This window comes from Hemitrygon akajei, chromosome 27 (assembly GCF_048418815.1).
Source record: "Hemitrygon akajei chromosome 27, sHemAka1.3, whole genome shotgun sequence".
NCBI classification, from domain to species: domain Eukaryota; kingdom Metazoa; phylum Chordata; class Chondrichthyes; order Myliobatiformes; family Dasyatidae; genus Hemitrygon; species Hemitrygon akajei.
The window spans coordinates 27,519,048-27,538,851 of record NC_133150.1 but is presented as its reverse complement, the minus strand read 5'-3'; the positions used below and the strand labels follow the sequence as shown (position 1 = coordinate 27,538,851).

Below are 19,804 nucleotides of genomic sequence, written 5' to 3'. Positions count from 1 at the left end.
AGATAGGTGGAGGGGCCAGTAGTGCTGAGGAAACAGAGAGTCTGCAGAAAGACTTGGATAGATTGGGAGAATGGGCAAAGAAGTGGCAAATGAAATACAATGTTGGAAAGTGTATGGTCATGAACTTTGGTAGAAGAAATAAACAGGCATACTATTATTTAAATGGGGAGAGAATTCAAAGTTCTGAGATGCAATGGGACTTGAGAGTCCTCGTGCAGGATACCCTTAAGGTTAACCTCCAGGTTGAGTCAGTGGTGAAGAAGGCGAATGCAATGTTGGCATTCATTTCTAGAGGAATGGAGTATAGGACCAGGGATGTGATGTTGAGGCTCTATAAGGCACTGGTAAGACCTCACTTGGAGTACTGTGTGCAGTTTTGGGCTCCTTATTTAAGAAAGGATGTGTTGATGTTGGAGAGGGTTCAGAGAAGAGTCACTAGAATGATTCTGGGAATGAGAGGGTTAACATATGAGGAATGTTTGACTGCTCTTGGACTGTACTCCTTGGAGTTTAGAAGAATGAGGGGGGACCTCATAGAAATATTTTGAATGTTGAAAGGCATGGACAGAGTGGATGTGGCAAAGTTGTTTCCCATGGTGGGGGAGTCTAGTACAAGAGGACATGACTTAACGATTGAAGGGCGCCCATTCAGAACAGAGATACGAAGAAATTTTTTTAGCCAGAAGGTGGTGAATCTGGAATTTTTTGCCACGGGCGGCAGTGGAGGCCAAGTCATTGGGTGTATTTAAGGCAGAGATTGATAAGTATCTGAGTAGCCAGGGCATCAAAGGTTATGGTGAGAAGGTGGGGGAGTGGGACTAAATGGGAGAATGGATCAGCTCATGATAAAATGGCAGAGCAGACTCGATGGGCCAAATGGCTGACTTCTGCTCCTTTGTCTTATGGTCTTATGATCAATATCTTACACAACTTCAACATGACATCCCATCTCCTGCACTCAATATTTTGATTTATGAAGGCCAATTTGCCAAAAGCTTTCTTTATGATCCTATCTCCCTGTAATGCCACTTTCAATGAATTATGAATTCATTCATAATTCCTGTATTCCCAGATCCCTTTGTTCTACAGCACTCCTCAGTGCCCTACCCTTCACTGTGTAACGCCTACCCTGGTTGGTCTTACTGAAGTTCAACACCTAGCACTTGTCTGCATTAAATTCCATCTGCCATTTTTCAGCCCATTTTTCCTGCTGCCGATCTGATAGTCTTCCCCGCTGTCCCCTACACCCCAATCTTGGTGTCATCTGCAAATTTGCTGATCCAGTTAACCACAGTATCACCCAGATCATTGATGTAGATGACAAACAACAATGGACTCAGCACCAATCCATGTGGCACACCACTAGTCCAGTCGGAAAGGCAACCATCTACTATCACTCTCTGGCTTCTCCTACAAAGCCAATGTCTAATCCAATTTACTACCTCATCCTGAGTGCTTAGTGACAGGACCTTCTTGACCAACCTCCCATGCATGACCTTGTCAAATGCCTTGCTAAAGTCAATGTCGACAACATCTACTGCCTTGCCTTTATCAACTTTCCTGGTAACTTCCGTAAAAAGCTCTATAAGGTTGTCTAGGCATGACCTAACATGCACAAAGCCACGCTGACTATCCAAATGCATATATATCTGATCCCTTAGAGTATCTTCCAAAAAGTTTCCCACTACTGATGTCAGGCTCACTGGCGTATAATTTTCTGGTTTACTTTTAGAGCCTTTCTTAAACAGTGGAAAAACTTTAGATATCCTCCAATCCTCAAGTATCTCATCTGTCGCTAAAATCTCTGCTCGGGCCCCTGCAATTTCTGCACTTACTCCCACAGTGTCCGATAGAACACTTTGTCAGGCCCTGGGGGTTTATCCAGTCTTTCTCCCTCCTCTGTAATCTGTACAGGGTTATGAAGTTGATGCTTTACCTCACTTCTACACATGCTGTCTGTCTACCAAGTAATTACAGATGCAAAAAACATCCATTTAAGACCTCTCCCATCTCTTTTGCTTCCATGCATGGATTCCCGTTCTGATTTTCCAGAAGACTAGCATTCCTCTTGCTCTTAACATATCTGTAGAATACTTTAGGATTCTTGGATCACGAGGCAAATTTGGCCAGAGAAATGGCAGATGAAATTTAATCTAGACACATGAGAGGTGATGCATTTTGGGAGATCAAATGCAAGAGGAAAGTGTACAGTGAGTAGCAGAACCCTTAGGAGCGTTGATTTACAAAGGGATCTTGGGGTGCAAGTCCACAGCTCCCTGAAAGTGTTAATGCACATGGAAAGAGTGGTAACGAAGGCATAAGGTATACTTACTTTCTTCAGTTGTGGTACTGAGTACAATAGTCATGTTGCAGTTGTGAAAAAACCTTGGTTAAATGACATAGAACACAATGTTGTGCCAACCACGTAACCTACTCTAGAAACTGCCCTGAATTTCCCTACTGCTTAGCCCTCTATTTTTCTAAGCTCCATGTACCTATCTAAGAGTCTTTTAAAAAACCCTATTGTGTTCGCCTTAACCACCATCATTAGCAGTGCATTCCACACACCCACCTTTCTCTGTGTGGAAAACTTACCTCTGACATCCTCTCTGTACCTACTTCCAAGCATCTTAAAACTATGCCCCCTCATGTTAACCATTTCAGCCCTGGGAAAAAGCCTCTGGCTATACAAGCGATCAATGCCTCTCATCAACTTATAGACCTCCATCAGGTCACCTCTCATCCTCCGTTGCTCCAAGGAGAAAAACTTAAGTTCGCTCAACCTATTCTCATAAGGCATGCTCTCCTATCCAGGCAATGTCCTTGTAAATGTCCTCTGCACTTTCTCTATAGTATCCACATCCTTCCTGTAGTGAATGACCAGAGCTGAACACAAGTGCGGTCTTATATAGCTGTAACATTACCTCATGGCTCTTGAACTCAATCCCACGGCTGATGAAGGGCAACACACCATGCACCTTCTTAGCAACATTGTCAACCCATGCAAGAGCTTGGAGTGTCCTATGGACACAGACCCCAAGTTCTCTTTGATCCTCCACAGTGCCAAGAGTCTTACCATTAATACTAAATTCAATCTTCAAAGTTAACCTACCAAAATGAACCACTTCACACTTATCTGGGTTGAATTCCATCCGCCACTTCTCAGCCTAGTTCTGCATCCTATCGATGTCCTGCTGTAACCTCTGACAACCCTCCAGAGTATCCACAACACCTCCAATTTTTGTGATGTCAGCAAATTTACTAATCCACCTTCTACTTCCTCATCCAGGTCATTTATAAAAAGCACAAAGAGCAGAGGTCCCAGAACAGATCCCTTTGGAACACCACTGGTCACCAAACTCCATACAGAATATGAACCATCTGCAACTACCCTCTGCCTTCTGTGGGCAAGCCAACTCTAGATCCAGAAAAGCAAGATCTCCTTGGATCCTATGCCTCCTTATCTGCTGAATGAGCCTTGCATGAGGAACTTTATCAAATGCCTTACTGAAATCCATATACACTACATCCACTGTTCTATCTACATCAATGTGTTTTGTTACATCCTCAAAGAATTCAATCAGGCTCGTAAGAACAAACTGCATTTGACAAAGCCATGCTGACTATCCTTAATCAGATTATGTCTTTCCAAATGCTCATAAATCCTACCTCTCAGGATCTTCTCTAACAACTTGTCCACTACTGAAGTAAGACTCGCTGAAGTAAGATAACACTCCTGTGTAACCTTTACTCCCTTTCTTGAACAAGGGAACAACATTTGCAACCCTCCAATCCTTCTATCCCTATTGATGATGCAAGGATTATCACCAACGACTCAGCAATCTCCTCCCTCTCTTCCCATGGTATATCTCATCTGGACCTAGCAACTTATCTAACTTAATGCATTTCAAAACCTCCACCACATCTTCTTTCTTAATGTCTATATGCTCAAGCGTTTTAGCCTGTTGAAAGTCAACCCCACAATTGCCAAGGTCCTTTTCCCTGGTGAATACTGAAGCAAAGTATTCATTAAGTACCTCCACTGCCTTCTCCAACTCCATGCACATGTCTCCACTATCACAGCTGACTGGTCCTATTCTCACACGGCTCATCCTCTTGCTCTTCACATGCTTGTAGAATGTCTTGAGTTTTCCTTAATCCTGCTCACCAAGGCCCTTCTCATGGCCCCTTCTAGCTCTCCTAATTTCATTCTTGAGCTCCTTCCTGGCACCCTTGTAATTTTCTAGAGCTCTAATGGTACTAATTTTCTTGTGTGCCTTTTTGGTCACCACAGGACATGGAGGTTTTGGAGAGGGTGTAGAAGGATGTTGCCTGGATTGGAATATACTGGCTGTAAGGAGAAGTTGGACAAACTTGGCTTATGTTCTCTGGCAATATAGGTTAAATCATCAAAGAGTCTTTTCCCTAGATGGAAATATCAAGTATAAAGATCAGTTTTATTTGTCAAAGCATACAATGAAATTTGTTGTCTTGCACCATTGACCATGCTTCTGATGCCAGTATAGCATGCCCACGACTCACTAATCCTAACTTTTGGAATGTGGGAGGAAATCGGAGAACTCGGAAGAAACCCATATGGTCACGGAGGAAATGCACAAACCTCTTGCAGTGGTGGAAATTGAACCCCATCAGTGGCTGCTGGTGCTATAAAGCGATTGTACTAACTGCCATGTGACCATGCCATCCAAGTGCAGAAGGGCATAGCTTTAAGATGTGCGAATGAAAGTTTAATGAAGATTTGCAAGTACTGCAGCTGGAACAGATCCTTCAGAACCACCAAATCTGCACTAACTATGACGTCAGACTAAATAAATGCTATCTTTCTGCACACAATCTGCGTCCCTCAATTCTGTTTCTGTGCAACTTCCCATCTAAATGTCCTAAAATGTTGTTATTACATCTATGCCCACCACCTCTGCTGGTAGTGTATTGCAGGCACCTGCCCCTCCCTGTGTAAACAGACTTGCCTTGTGAATCGCCTTTCAACTTTCCGCTTCTCACCTTAAAGCTCAGTTCCCTAGAGTTTGCTGTTTCCTCTCTTGGGGAAAAAGTCCCAAGGCTATATTTCTTTTGCTGATGCCTGAATGGTTTACTTTAATAGGCACAATTATTGATTTTGTTCTTTCTTATTTCTAAAGCCAAATAATCCAAATGATATTTTAAGAGTCTTCTGAGTTTGTCTTGCAACTTTCAGTCATTGAATGTATCCATGGTCTGCATCCCTCTAATCCTAGCCTTTTCTTTAACCTGTCTAAATGGCTCACAAACATTGCTAGTGTATCTGATTCCTTTTCCCTCTTGGCTGTGCAGTCTAGGCACTTAGCACTCTCTGTGTGAAAGATAATACACCGGTGTCATTATTGGAGGCCAATCATCTCAGTTCCAGGTCCTTGCTGCAGAGTGGGAGGGTGCTGCTACCTCACAACCCTACTAAACCAGGTTTCATCCTGACCTCAGGTCCTTTCTGTATGGATATGGCATATTCGCACCATGACTGAATGAACTTCCACCAGACGCTCTGATAACTACCACATTGTAAAGACACATTGGTAGATTAAATGGCCACCCCACATTATCACTTGGTGTAGATAAGTAGCAAATAGAATCAGAATAAGGTTTATTATCACTAATATATATTGCAAAATTTGTTGTCTTTGTGGCAGTGTACACCTATGACTGTGTGACTAAGCACAGCTCCAATGCCATGTTCAAGTTTGCTGATGACACCACTGCCATTGGCCGAATCAAAAGTGGTGATGAATCAGCATACAGGAGGGAGACTGAAAATGATGCTGAGTGGCGTCATAACAACCTCTCACTCAGTGTCAGCAAGACCAAGAAACTGATTGTGGACATCAGGAAAGGGAAATCAAAGGTTCATGACCCAATTCTCATTGGAGGATCAGAGGTGGAGAACATTAGTAACTTTAAATTATTAAGTGTTACTATTTCATAGAACATGTCCTGGACCCAGCAAGTAAGTGTAATTACCAAGAAAGCACAGCAGCACCTCTACTTCCTTCGGAGTCTGTGGAGATTCAGCATGACATCTAAAACTTTGACAAACTTCTATAGTTGTATGGTTCTCCAGTGTATTGACTGGCTGCATCACAGCCTGGTACTTTGAACAGAAAGTCCTATGATGAAAGATAATGGCTTCAGTCCAGTACACCATGGGTAAAGCCCTCCCAACCATTGAGCACATCTGATGAAACACTGTCATAGGAAAGCAGCATCCATCATCAGAGATCCCCACCACTGCTGCCGTCAGGTAGAAGGTAAAAGAGCCTCAAGACTTTCGCTGCCAGGTTCAAGAACATTCACTACCCCTCAGCCATCAGGCTCTTGAATAAAAGGGGATAACTACACTCACTTGCCCTGTCATTGAAATGTTCCCACAACCAAGGATCTCACATTTAAGAACTATTTATCTCATTATCTCACGCTCTTGTTACTTTTTGCTATTGATTTATTATTGCATTTACGCAATTTGTTGTCTTCAGCACTCTAGTTGATGTTTCATTGCTCCTGTTATAGTTACTATTCTACAGATTTGCAGAATATGCCCAAAAGAAAGCAAATCTCAGGGTTGTATATGGGAACATATACGTACCTTGATAATAGCATTTACTTTGAATGTTGAACTTTTGAACTTTGAAATTTACTATAGGAATATATAACAAATAAACAAATAGTGCCGAAAGGGAGAAAAATTGTGAGGTAGTGTCTGTGGGTTCATGGAGCAGTCGGAAATCTGATAGCAGAGAGGAAGAATCTGCTCCTAAGATAATGCATGTGCATCTTCAGGCTCCGGTCCCTCCTCCCTGATGGTAGTAATGAGAATAGGGCATGTCCCAGATGGGGAGGGTGCTGGGTGCTTCGTGATAGATGCCGCCATCTTGAGGGACTGCCTTTTGAAGATTTTCTTAATGATGAAGAGGTTAGTGCCCATGAACATTGCCTCACTCTTTTTACACAACATATTTATTTTTATATACTTCTCATTGTCATTTATAGTATTTTATGTATTGCATTGTACTGCTGCCACAGAACAACAAATTTCATGACATATGTCAGTGATAATAAATCAGATTCTGAGTTGTACAAGAGGCTGAATTTAGAGTAGTGCATGCAGTTCCGGTCACCTACCTACAGGAAAGACATCAATAAGCAGGAAAGAGTGCAGAGAAAATTTACAAGGATTTTGCCAGGACTTCAGGACCTTAGTTACAGGAAAGTTTCAATAGGTTAGGACTTATCCCCTGGAGCAGAGGGAAATGAAGGGAGGTATTAGAGAGGTATCCAGAATTATGAGGGGTGTTGATAAGGTGAATGCATGCAAGTTTTTTTCCCCACCTCAAGCTGGGTGAGACTAGATATGATAGTGAGACTGGGTGAGACTAATAGGCTTAGGGTGAAAGGTGAACTATTTAAGGAGAATCTGCAGAAATATGTCACTCAGAGGGTGGTATGAGTGTAGAATGAGCTACCAGAATATGTGGGAGATATGGGTTCATTTGTAAAATGTAAGCGAACTTTGGATAGTTACATGGAAGGGAAGGATTTGGAGGGATATGGTCCAGGTGCAGGTAGATGGGACTTGGTAAGCAAAGAGACCGAGGGAGAAAGGCAGGGGAGGCACTGCAGAAACAAGGCTGGGATAGGCATTTTAGTTGTGGAAGCTCCTCCTCCGAGGAGGGAAGGTAGCAGAGACAATCAAACGTATTTTGCCAGTGACACAGAAATGCCTGAACTGCAGTTCAGAAGAAAAATTACTGCAGATGCTGGGAATCTGAAATTAAAAACAAGATCAAAAATGCTGGGAATACCCTTCAGGCAACATCTGGTTGAATAAAGAAATAGAGTTAACATATTTGATTGATGATTTTGCACTGGATCTGGTGAAAGAGCATCCATCCTAATAATTAAATGTGTATCTTCCTCCGCTGATGCTACCTGACCTGCTGAGCATTTGCAGCATTTTAGAGCGAGAGATTCATAGAATATAGAAACATGGCTTTCAGTCTGACTCATGCCAATCATCAAGCAAACCCATATCCCATTTTATTCTCCCTATCAGCTCTCCCCAGACCAAGGATTCCTAAACCTGTATCCACGGACCCCCTCAGTTAATGGTGGGGGTCCATTGCAAAAAAAAGGTTGTGAATTCCTGCCCCAGTTATATCATCAACCCACACACTAGGATAAAATCTGCAATTATTCAATAACCTTCCAAGACACATTCTTCTGGATATGGGAGGGATACTCTGAAGATGCCCACATAATCACAAAGAGAATGAACAAACCCCACACAGGAAGAATTGGAGATTAGGATTGAACTTGAGTTACAGGAACCTCAACCAGTTGTGCAACTGTGCCCTCGCTGTAGTTTGGAGTTACAGCTTGGAGTTGTTAGGGGTGAACATGGAGGGTGGAGTGGTGAATAAGCAGGCTGTTATCTGTGGGCAGGGAGGGAGGGCGTAAGGAGACTGAGGAGATCATCATATCATCAGGTTTACAATATCAGCAAGTTTCACCGGTAGAGAACAAAGCACAGTGGAGATTCAAAGGATTCATGATATAATCATAGAGAGCATGGCAATTCATAGCTAGGTCAGTTGTGCCCTTTGAGTGGGCAAGAAGTGTCAAGCTAAGAGATGGGAATCATTGGGTGTATACAGGAAAGATATTGCTACAGAATAGATTATCACAGAGATGGAAGAGAATATGGAGGACAGAGAGTGGGAGGAAGTATGGAGGAGAAGTGGAGATGAGGTAGAAATGGTGGAAGATATGGAAATAGTGGAAGGATGATGAGGGTAACAACGAATAGGTGGAAAGAAGATGTAAGTATGGAAAGAGAGTGAATAGAAAAGGAGGTGGATAGAGGTGGCTCTTGCAATGGAGGAAGAGTCATTTCTATCCATCTTGTGTTGGTGGAAAAAGGATGAAGAGAGGAAATAAAGATGTGGTCATAGAAAGGGAGAGGTGGGGGTGAGCAAATCAGGTTAGGGAGGAGGTAATGATGGAGAAGGAGAATAAATGGAGGAGATGTGGGAATGGGAAGGAAATATGGGAGCTGTCCAAGATGACGTTACAACCTGAGGTGGAGAGAAGTATTGGTGAAAAGGATAAGAGAGATGAGAGGGAGGTGAGAGGAATGAATTAGATGATAAAATAGAGAGTATGGTAAAGGAACATGGTAGGGATAGAAGGTGGGCTGGAGATAACGCAGAGTGGAAAGGAGTATGGAAGACTGCACGAAGATGGAGGTAGAGGTAGAAGATTGAGGGGTGGAGGAGGATTATTATGTGAGTCAGTGGAATCAGGCAAAATGAACAACCCAATGGGAAGTGATCAGTGGATTGAGTTTTATCTATTAGCAAGTGTCTGCAATTTCCAACCCAACAGATCTGTAGCGATGGTTTGTTATTCAGACATAGCAATTCAAGGTGGAAGTGCACCACACATCTGAAACTCCAGTTGGATCAGAAGCACCCAAGTTCCAAGAGTGAATTTATTTGCACTCTAAAATGTTTGCTCTATCCCAGACTGAGGTTGGATAATTTGCGTACTTATTGCTGATATTGGCCACAAAGCCTCCCATTCATTTCAGCTAAATCACATTAACCTTGCTTTAAAAGCATGATGTTCAGATCTATGTACAGATAAAGATCGATGTTAACATCCTTAGATATTTTAGCATTCATGAGGAAGAATTGTCTGGAACTGGGAAACCAAATTTCATCCTTTATACTGTAATTTGTTAAAACAGGGTATTTTAGCATCATTCCCTACAAAATCATCAATCACTTCTGAATCTGGGCTCAAGAGAGAGAAAGGAATAAAGTGAGAGAGAAGAAGAATGGGGAAAAAGAGAGTACAGACAAAGTGAGACAGGAAGACGGAGAAGCTGGTGAGAGGAAGAGCTCTGCCTCACCTTATTCCCATGATCCACACTGCTGGCTTCATCACACAGCTAATAGCAGTAAAACTTCAAGGATCCCATGGCTCACCATATAACCTACCATCAGACTGCTGGTCCCTGGGCACAGGCTCATGGACTGGAGCTTGTAAGGAATAGAAAGTAACCAGAACCATACAGCAGTTCAAAGGCAAGTCTTGACTCTCACCACTTAAGCAATGGGTAACATCTAGTTGTTAACCTGTCAGTACAAAGTCACCCATCAATCAAGAATAAAAATTTTGCTGTAGAGTTTGTGCAATATTGATATCTCAAAAAATCAGATCCTTCATAAAACTTTCTATTTGACCACACACAGTTTTATGTGTAAGAGCAGATTAACAACTGATAGAAAATAGTAGAGATTATCAGCTCTAGATGATCTGGGCATTATAAAAGCAAAATCTGTCCTCAGACCTAATTCTGTAATGCTTGACCCATTGGATTTTGGCCAGGAATGATTTTTAACAGTGCAGGAAATGCCCATGATCATTTTATATAAAATACGTGTTCAGAGGTTCACTGCATTTTACGCTAGTCAAAAACAGCTTTTTCAAATAATAAATGTCTTTTGAAGGCACTTTGAATGTGATTAGCTCACTCCTTTTCTTAAATAGTCACATAAAGGGTTAATCACCTGATTTACATAAGTACTGACATGGCCCTAAACATATTTATTCATTCACCCTGAATGGCAACTGGAATACTGTTAGAGAAGCAGAGTGTTAAAGCAGAGACTCAAAGCGGAGAGAGAAGTGACTATCACATTTTAAAAAGTATATGAATATTCATATTGATTTCCTCTACATCCAGTACTGCAGATCTAGAATGTGTGAAATGGGAAAAGGTTGGACAGCTAATTTTGTGGATGTTTATGCCGTAAATTTCCATGGTTTTATGAATCCGTGCTCTGGCTCAATCTATTGTCCAGACTAAAGTGGGATTCTTGGCTTAACGTGCCCCTGCTCCAGTGCCTTCTTGAAAGGAGCCACTAGGAATGTGAACACCTATCCAATTTTACCACAAAAAAAGAAATAAAACATTAAACCAAAAGAATGCTGAGTTATCAATCAATTAACAAGAAAACCTTTCAAACAGTACAAAAACAAGAAAATTTGTACATGTTCTCATGTGATACTATATATTAAATATACAGTGAATATATACATCACTACTAACCAACAATAGCATGAAAATATTCAGCAAAACTTCTGTAATTTTCATAATTTAACATAATGTACACAGACATATACAGGTTCAATGTACAATATAAATATCTTTAGATTATTACTACATTCTCTAAGTCACACAAATACCAAATTGGCCAATGTTCTACCTACGGTGGCCAGAGGTGCAGCAATTGTAGGGCTTTAGCAATAGTCATGTACCAGGGCAAAGAATTCTTCTCCAGAAAGGGATTTAAAGAGAGAGAAAATTAACCCTGTGGTTACCTGCAGTTCCTGGGAAGTTTGTTTTCTTCTTAATCGGCCTTTAGGTTTGAGCATACTATTTATGATCCTGAGTGCCTACTGGGCAGCAAGTGGATTGCTGCAATGATTAAAAGAGAAATATGCTGTAAAATATTTCCCACCTTGTTGTGCTTCTGTTCCATCACTTTCTACCACATGAAATTCACTGTTTAGGCTAAATGTGTGCAGAACTCAATTTGTAAAATTACATTCATTTTGAAACTGAATTTTAAGTGGATTTCAACACATACATGTCATTATTTCATGCATTTTGCGCGTATTTTGTTTGATGGTACAGCACGGGGTAGGCCCTTCGAATCTCGCTGCCCTAGCAACGTCACATCCCCAATTAACTCTAAACTAATCACGGGGAAGTCATGCAGAGACATACTGAACGGCACCCGGATTGAAGTCCAAACTGTGGAACACCCAGGGCTGTAATAGTGGCGCGCTGATCGCGACACTACTGCGGAATAACAAAAACACAAACTTCCTTTTGTGTCCAACGTTCGACTTGACTTTATCCTTTGTCTGGCTTTTATCTATAAAATATTAAAATTTCTTGCATTTGCAAAGGCTTCTGTTAATGTCTATATAATGAAATGTTATAACCTGGTTTACGATGTAGGTACTGCAGGAAGGTGTCATTACTGCATGACTGGCTTACATACACACAGCCCATTGCCAGAGTGGAGATAACAACATACAGTAAAACAAGGGGGAACCAGGAATGGGCTCACAGCTCTTTGTGCGAGTTATACTGTCAGATTGTTGCTATAATTTGATGACTGGTTCCTTCCTTCACTTCAAGCATTGAAGCTTTGAACTATGACCGAGCTTCTGCATCTCTGACCTCAGCAGGGAGTACTAAACCACACTGGAGTGATTGCAGAAAATCTACTCCTGTTTTTTGCTGCGTCTGCCTGATCAGCCCTTACAAGTAGAGGAACATCAATGATCCTCAGTGATTATAACTAAATCCCAGATCACTATTGTAAATTGCTGGCTGCCATGACCATATTAGTAACTGGTTCCGAAATTAGTTTGGCTCATTGGTCAGTATATTAGTGATAATCATTACCCTGAAAATGTAAGCACTGGTCACTAGGTGAGTTAATCACTGGTTATCATCTTAATGTAATTCTACTCGTCAGTGAAAATCACAGGTCATGGACATAGTGTTAATAACTGACCTCCATATCAGAGTAAATCAGATTTTTGCTCAGAACTTTACTTCTAAAATGTAAACCCACAGGCACTGGATTCACTAACTCTTGGAGTTAAACAGCAGGTCAAACAAGATGAGAAAATCCTGGAATTAACATCTTTCTTGGTGGTAACTGTTCCTCTTTTGAATCCCTGCAAGCCAGTTTATATTTCCAGCACTTCCTGTCTGTAATCTTGTGAAACTCTGGTCATTTATTCAGAGATGCTTTCAGGTGCTTGGCATTTATGCTGACCAGTGTCAAGGCAGAAACTATCAACTTTGATTTCACAGAAGAACATTGGGGAACACACATTTTCTACTGTGCATTGCTTGCATTGACTGAGCATCTGGGTGACAAGTCAGGTTACTATTAACCAGATTTATTCAGGAACTCACACGGAAGAGGTATTTGGGGGCAGGGATTAACGCAGCACAATCACTGCATTCAACCAGATAGGTTCTGGCCTCAGTTCTGATCAATTAAGACTGATTATCATTGGGTTGAAGCTTTATTTCCCAAAAAAAAAGCCAGGTTTGACTTACTATACTTTTCTGCTTCCTCATCCTCTTTGGCAAGTAACAAACCTGACCGACATATCACTTTTCACTGGCCAGCAGCTGCCGTTTGATAGCTTTCTCCCAAGACTGTTCCCTCCGGACGAAGGAATGAAGCAGAATCCACAGTTATTCTGGGTTTATTGTCTATGAACAGGAAATTCACAAATCCTACAAATGTATCCCTACAGGACTCAAAGAATACATTTATTGACATTACCAGATTTTATCTGTAACCAGCCAGTTAAACGTAGAGTTGGGAGCTTGGCCATAGCCACTGCTAGCAAGTAACTTGTGGAGTGGTCCTCCTTGGCTGCAATTCCAGGTATAAACTGTAGGTGTCCCTGACACCATATGAACAGTTGTGTATTTGAATAACAGGAGTTACTTTGCTGGTGCAAGCTTAGGAAAAATCACATTGCCATGCCCATCTAAAAGTTACTTAATTTTAGTGGATATTAATAATTTAATATATTTAAAGTGGAGGTTGATAGGTCCTTGATTAGTAAGAGGGTCAAAAGTTATGGGGAGAAGGCAGAAGAATGGAGTTGAGGGAAAATAATTCAGCCACAATGGAATGGGAGAATGAACTTGATGGGCTTAATGGCCCTATTCTGCTCCTATATCTAATGGTTTTATGGGCATTTAAAGTAAAGTGATGTCAGCTGAAAGCAAATTTGATTGTAGCTTCAAAAACAAATTGATTAAATAGCCGAAGAAATGAAATCTGCATGTCTGTAGAGAAAGAGCAGGGGCACTGCACCAGCTGGATCGTTTGTTCAAACAGCCAGTACAAGCGCAATGGGCCAAATGGCATACTATCCCACAGGATTTCATGTTCCAATTAATTGCTGCACCTCTAGTAATAATAAAGTGCAATAAAAAATTATATCTGATCCATCTGATTGTACAACTTGAAATAAAATCAACACTTGAAAGCTGAAATCTATATATCTCTGAAACATTGGAGTATCACAACATTATATCTAGAGAAATGGCAATGTTCCCACTGTGCTTACCATCATGTGCTATAAATTAACAGGGCTCCACAGAAAAATCTAGAATAAGTCCCCTCCCCAAATACATGAACTCACACTACCTAAAGTACCAATAACACACACAGGACTGTTTACTACTGGTGTCTAATCCAAGTACATGTTAATCTCTGAACACTATACAGAGTGCAACGATTAACCTTCAGAAGCAGCTACGTGCTGCCTAGTTAGCTGTTGATTTTGCAAGCTTTAATACTGCAATCTGATTGGTCAGTGATATTGAGACTAGCTGCCCTCAACAACCAAGATGGTTGCTAGTTAGCACTGAAATTTCAGTAATTTTGAGGGGGAAGTGTTCTGTTTCTGAATATCAATGTTCCTTGAGTGACCAACACGAGAGATCAGCTTCTGCTGGACCTGTTGTGATCTGTCTGGACTCAAGAGGAAGTAGTGAACTGTAATTAGATTTTACAATAAAATTCCAATAGCCTGATATCTTATTGTTTGGAAACTCTAAAAGCTCACTCATTAATACACTAACCCTTTGTTAGCTATGGACTTACTATCTGCAAATCTGTGTATTTGCATTGTTGGTCCTGTATTACAGAGAGTGTAGCTAGGTGTGGCATAAATTCAATTTTAAAAGCTGAAATTCTCTGGATTCTGTTCCACACTCCCTTTAAGTCAGTTCATTTCAGTTCCTCCTTCATTTTAAACTTGATCACTTCACTGGAATATTTAATACACTTGCAATATAATATGTTAAAAAGTGAAATAAATGCGCATTGGAATAATAGAAGTAACATCCAATAGTCCAGCACCATTGTAGTCGGATTATTGGAGTGAGATCTCTGCTTAAGTGTAGCTCGTTCTGGGATTGGTTATTGTGCTAGAATCTCCTCACAAGTTCTCATCCGGAAAAATTTCATCTCCCCACATATTGTCCACACAGGCATTAACCTTGTTTTGGAATGTTCTTCAAGAACCCTTAAAGATCTGTCAGACTAATCTTGGAATAACAAAATGTTACTTGACTGTGAAAGCATCGGAGGAGTCACTAGTTAGCAATTTGGAGTGTTTATGCAGCTGATTGTGTTTTTTTCTACCTGTGGTGTGGTGTTAGTTTTGGCTATGCTAACATGGTATAAACAAGTTTAAGCTTTCTTGTTGGTTTGCAAAGGAGTAATTTCTTTAGCCAGAGGGTGGTGAATCTGTGGAATTTATTGCCACAGACAACAATGGAGGCTGGTCATTGGGTATATATATATAAAGTGGAGGTTGAAAGGTTCTTGCTTAGTAATGGCATCAAAGGTTGCGGAGAGAAGGCAGGAGAATGTGGTTGAGCAGGTAAGTAAATCAGCCATTGATCGAATGGCAGGCAGATTCAATGGGCTGAATGGCCTAATTCTGCTCCCAAGTCTTATGGTCTAATACTACAGTATTAAGGCATTGGAGAATATTGCACTTGGTATTATAACAACCAAGTTAAACTACAGAAGGAAGGAGAGAGGGTGGAAGGGAGAATGAGTGGAAAGAGTGTGATGGGTATGAGTGGAGAGAGGAATACAGAGGGGGAATGTTGGGTTGGAGGGGGAATGGGGGAGAGAAATGCATGGAGCATGCAGAGTAAGAGGTGGGCAGAATGAATGAAGGAAAGAACAGTGGTGGATAGGTGAGTGGAGGAAATGTGAAGAGAGGGTGGGATGGAAGGTAGTGAGTGATGGGTGACTGAGCAGAGGGTTGAGGGGAAACAGACTGACACTGCTGTGAGCTCTAGAAGAAGCCCTTTCTGTGCGGGGGCTCAGGCAAAACACAGGACTGAAATTAAAAGTGTGGGGGCTGAGAGCAAGCTTGGATCCTATTCTGGATGAGCAAAGCAGGGGTTTATTTACTCATTGTCTCCACTTCCATCGGTACGGCCATAGTCATTGCCCATTACAAGTGAACTGATTTCAGAATGTAGTTGCTGTGGGGCCACAGCTTGACTGAGACTTGGGTAAAGGTTGGGAACTTTCTTAAGGACAACAGGGAATGAGCTGCAATTTTAAGAGAATCCAACAGCTTCATGATCATGTTTCCCCATTCCAGCTTCATACTTCCTAATTTTTTAATTAAGCAGTGTTAAATTCTATAGCAATAGTAGCATCTAAAATCACACCTTTGAGTTATCAGTGGAGAAACCGAACCACTACTCAGTTCGGCTCATTTCTACCTTCAAAACTGAGTCTTGGCCCCCTTCATAATGAAATGTGACTCTGTGAGAAGACCACCTTGAAATTTTTTGCCCAGATTTGATGAATTTGATGGCCCTGATTGTTAGGGCCTTGTCTCTGTAATGAGGCAATGGAGAGAGAAAGATTGTATTCAGAATACAATAAAATATATGGAAAATCTAATGTGTATTAACTGTTACTCGATGTATCTACTTCCAGAGACCTGCTCGCCTTAGAGTTGCTGATTTAATGTTCCTATCATTTGTGCTTGGGGGTAAGTCTGCCTGCAGATCTAAGGTTGATGAGACCTGATATGTGGAAGTTAATCTACCTAACAAGGGAATCTTTTCCTTAGATGCTAAATCACTTGTGCATGGTTGCATGTGCTAGCCCTGGGTTAGTACAAATACTGGATCTGGATAATCAGTGGGTCCACTAATAGTACACGGATTCAAATACAAACTCAGAATGCATTTACTCTGGCAGTAAGTACATGTGGCATCTGTACTGAGCACTGGCTGATGACAACCTGTAGGGATGAGTGTCTGTCACACTTGGCTGACAACACAGCGAGTTCTCGGAGCATCCAGGGCAAATGCCATTTTAGTACTTGTATTATCTACAGCATATTGATACCCAGTTCGTACTTTCACATCTACACTCATGTGTCAAAAGCATGCAAGGGCTGTAGATATGGCAAGGGCATGCATCATCACTTCTGACACAATACATACATGCAATATCTGTACTGAAATACTGCCAGTACTCGCAACACCTTCATTGATACATACATGCAACAGTGGTAGTGACACACTGCACAAACATTGTTTGTGTTGCGACAAGATGAGTGAGCACATCCATGCACACTCAGCAGGTATGTGTAACCTCTGTACAGAGAGAGAGCTAGTACCTCCAACATCTTTACTGACGTGGTTAGTATATGTAACATCTGCTCCGATGCAAAGCAAGCACATGCAACATCAATAGTAACACGGCTCCACGTCTTGTACTAACGCACCACTATTCCATGTGGTGTACTAACCCACAGCGATTTCTCCCAGTCTTTGTACAACAGCCAGAAAGCACATACGACATTTCTGCTGCTGCATAGCAAATACATGCAAGACCAACACACAGATATGGCTTGTTACTGCCAGTGCTGCACTGACATGTCTAACGCATGCACCGTTTATACTTACATATAATGTTTGTATTGACACACAGTAAGTGGATACAACATCTATTCAGAGTTAAGACATGCAATTCACATGCTAAGTATCTGGGGCTATTACTGGCCAATCCATATTGATAACTGACTTTCACATGCAATTACCATTTGACATAAGCTTGACACGTACAACATCTGTACTGCTGTGGCCTCTGCATCCAGTACCCTTGCTGGCACACAATATGTATACGGAATGTCTGTGCAGACATTAATACCACAGAAGACACCAGCAAGCACATGCATTTGTACTAACATATGCATTTAATACAACATTAGTCTTCCTGAATCTATATTTATGAGCCTGTACAGGTCTAGCCTATAAAGTAGTTGTACTGAATCAGGGCTGAGAAACATATTGCTTGCGCTAGAAGTCTATTTGACATTTGTGCTGAAGGTGCAGACAGATAATGTGCAGTGCCTATACCAGCGGCAATAATATGACAGTATATTGTATCTCTTTATGCAGGTGGTGCATATAACGCAGTTTTGCTGAAACACAATCAGCATATATATCAGTAGATACAGTTCAGTATACAGATAAGAGATTACTACATACAATGCCTGTATTGTTATAAGGCTGGAATATATGGATATCTGTGCTTTTATAGGGATGGTTTTTGTGATACTTGTACTGATGGAGAAAAATAACCAAATAATTATGTATTATTTGTGCTGACTCAAGAGGTATATGTGTTGCCTGAGTTGATACAAGCCGGGTTTATTAAAATGCATTCTCAATGTTACCTGCTCTGAGACACGTCCGAGACACCAGTGCCTACACCGCTGAAGATCCATACTGCTTACACTATTTGGATTGGTTATATACCAGTGAAGATCATAGTCAAATCGATCTAGTCTTGGGTTGTTTGCCCCAGTAACAACTGATGATTAATCGTTGCACCACTTACTGTTTCACTTTATATTACAAATGCATTTTGAGCTGAGCTTCCCTCCTCAATCCACCTTAGAGTTCAGATTCGGGAGTGTCTGCTGATAGGTAGCCAACCCCGTATCGTCCGTTGGCAGCAGTCATTTCCATTGGCGAGATGCTATCTGGTCCATTATAGGAGCGATGAGTGGGCATCGGTGAAGGCGTCTCACTGGGGACCTTGCTCAGGATGAACCTGGTCTCGTCATGGTCGTCCAAGTTGGATATGTCTTTCATCATTCGACCTCGTTTGTACGAAACAGACAAAGTATTGGACCCATCGGAAACAAGATGAAAATGGCGGGCAATGAAGACAATGGGAATGGGAAGAACTCCCACTACAATCAGTGCAATGGTCACTCCCAGGGCCCACCCTGGGAATATCAGGAACTTCTCTGTAGCCTAGATATAGAAAAATAAAAGCTAATTATGTTTATCACTGTACTTAGTAGATGGGCTATTTCATTAATCTGGCTTATGTCCAGGGACCTTAATAGCTTGTGAGCCCACCAACAGATGCTACACAAGGAATTTCACTCACACATGGCCTAATAAATAGAATTTTTCCTTTAAAATTATAATCAGATGGTGTCTCGCACACTTGCACACCTCTGGACTCAAAGGCATGCACAGTCCTTGAGCTTTTACACTCACACAGAAGGTGTACGCATTAACACTTTACAATCACTAGTGCCCCCACTCACTAATTCCCCATACCAATGGACCCTCTACATTCCAATATCCTTACATTCACTCAATATCTTCACTCCGTGCCTAACCCTTTACAAAAAAATTACCCCCCCCCGCGATGCTCACTATTCCAATACCCACCGCCCCACCTCACTAAGTGGCCCCTTCCTACAGTCGTTGACCCATACTCTCATTCTCCATCTACATGTAATATTCACATCCTATTAAGGATTAACTGAATACATCCATAAGAAAATAAATCTCAGGGTTGTATATGGTCACGTATATGTACTTTGATAATAAATATACTTTACATCCTCACCTGCTGAGTTCTCATACTTACAGTGAGGCCCAAACCTCACTGACACCCCCACACTCACACTGACTGGTATGTTGTACTAAAGTTCAAAGTAAATTTATTATCAAAATACATAAACATCACCAAATACTACACTGACGTACATTCACTTGCAGACATCCACAGCAGAACAAGCAAATACAGTAGAAGCAATGAAGAACGATGCACAAAGATTG

The 19,804-nt window shown here is 41.4% G+C and overlaps 1 protein-coding gene across 4 annotated transcripts in view; it reads right to left on the bottom strand.

Annotated features, from left to right (window-relative positions):
• Window positions 1-11,109: 11,109 nt before the first annotated feature.
• The window catches only part of slc6a17 (solute carrier family 6 member 17), a 70,761-nt gene continuing 62,066 nt past the window's right edge, over window positions 11,110-19,804 (bottom strand). For all 4 annotated transcript variants that reach the window (XM_073030514.1, XM_073030512.1, XM_073030515.1 and 1 more), the window contains one exon: window positions 11,110-18,982. In XM_073030514.1, coding sequence (XP_072886615.1) covers window positions 18,617-18,982 — 366 coding nt within the window. In that variant the 3' untranslated portion in view covers window positions 11,110-18,616. The remainder of the gene's footprint in view (window positions 18,983-19,804) is intronic.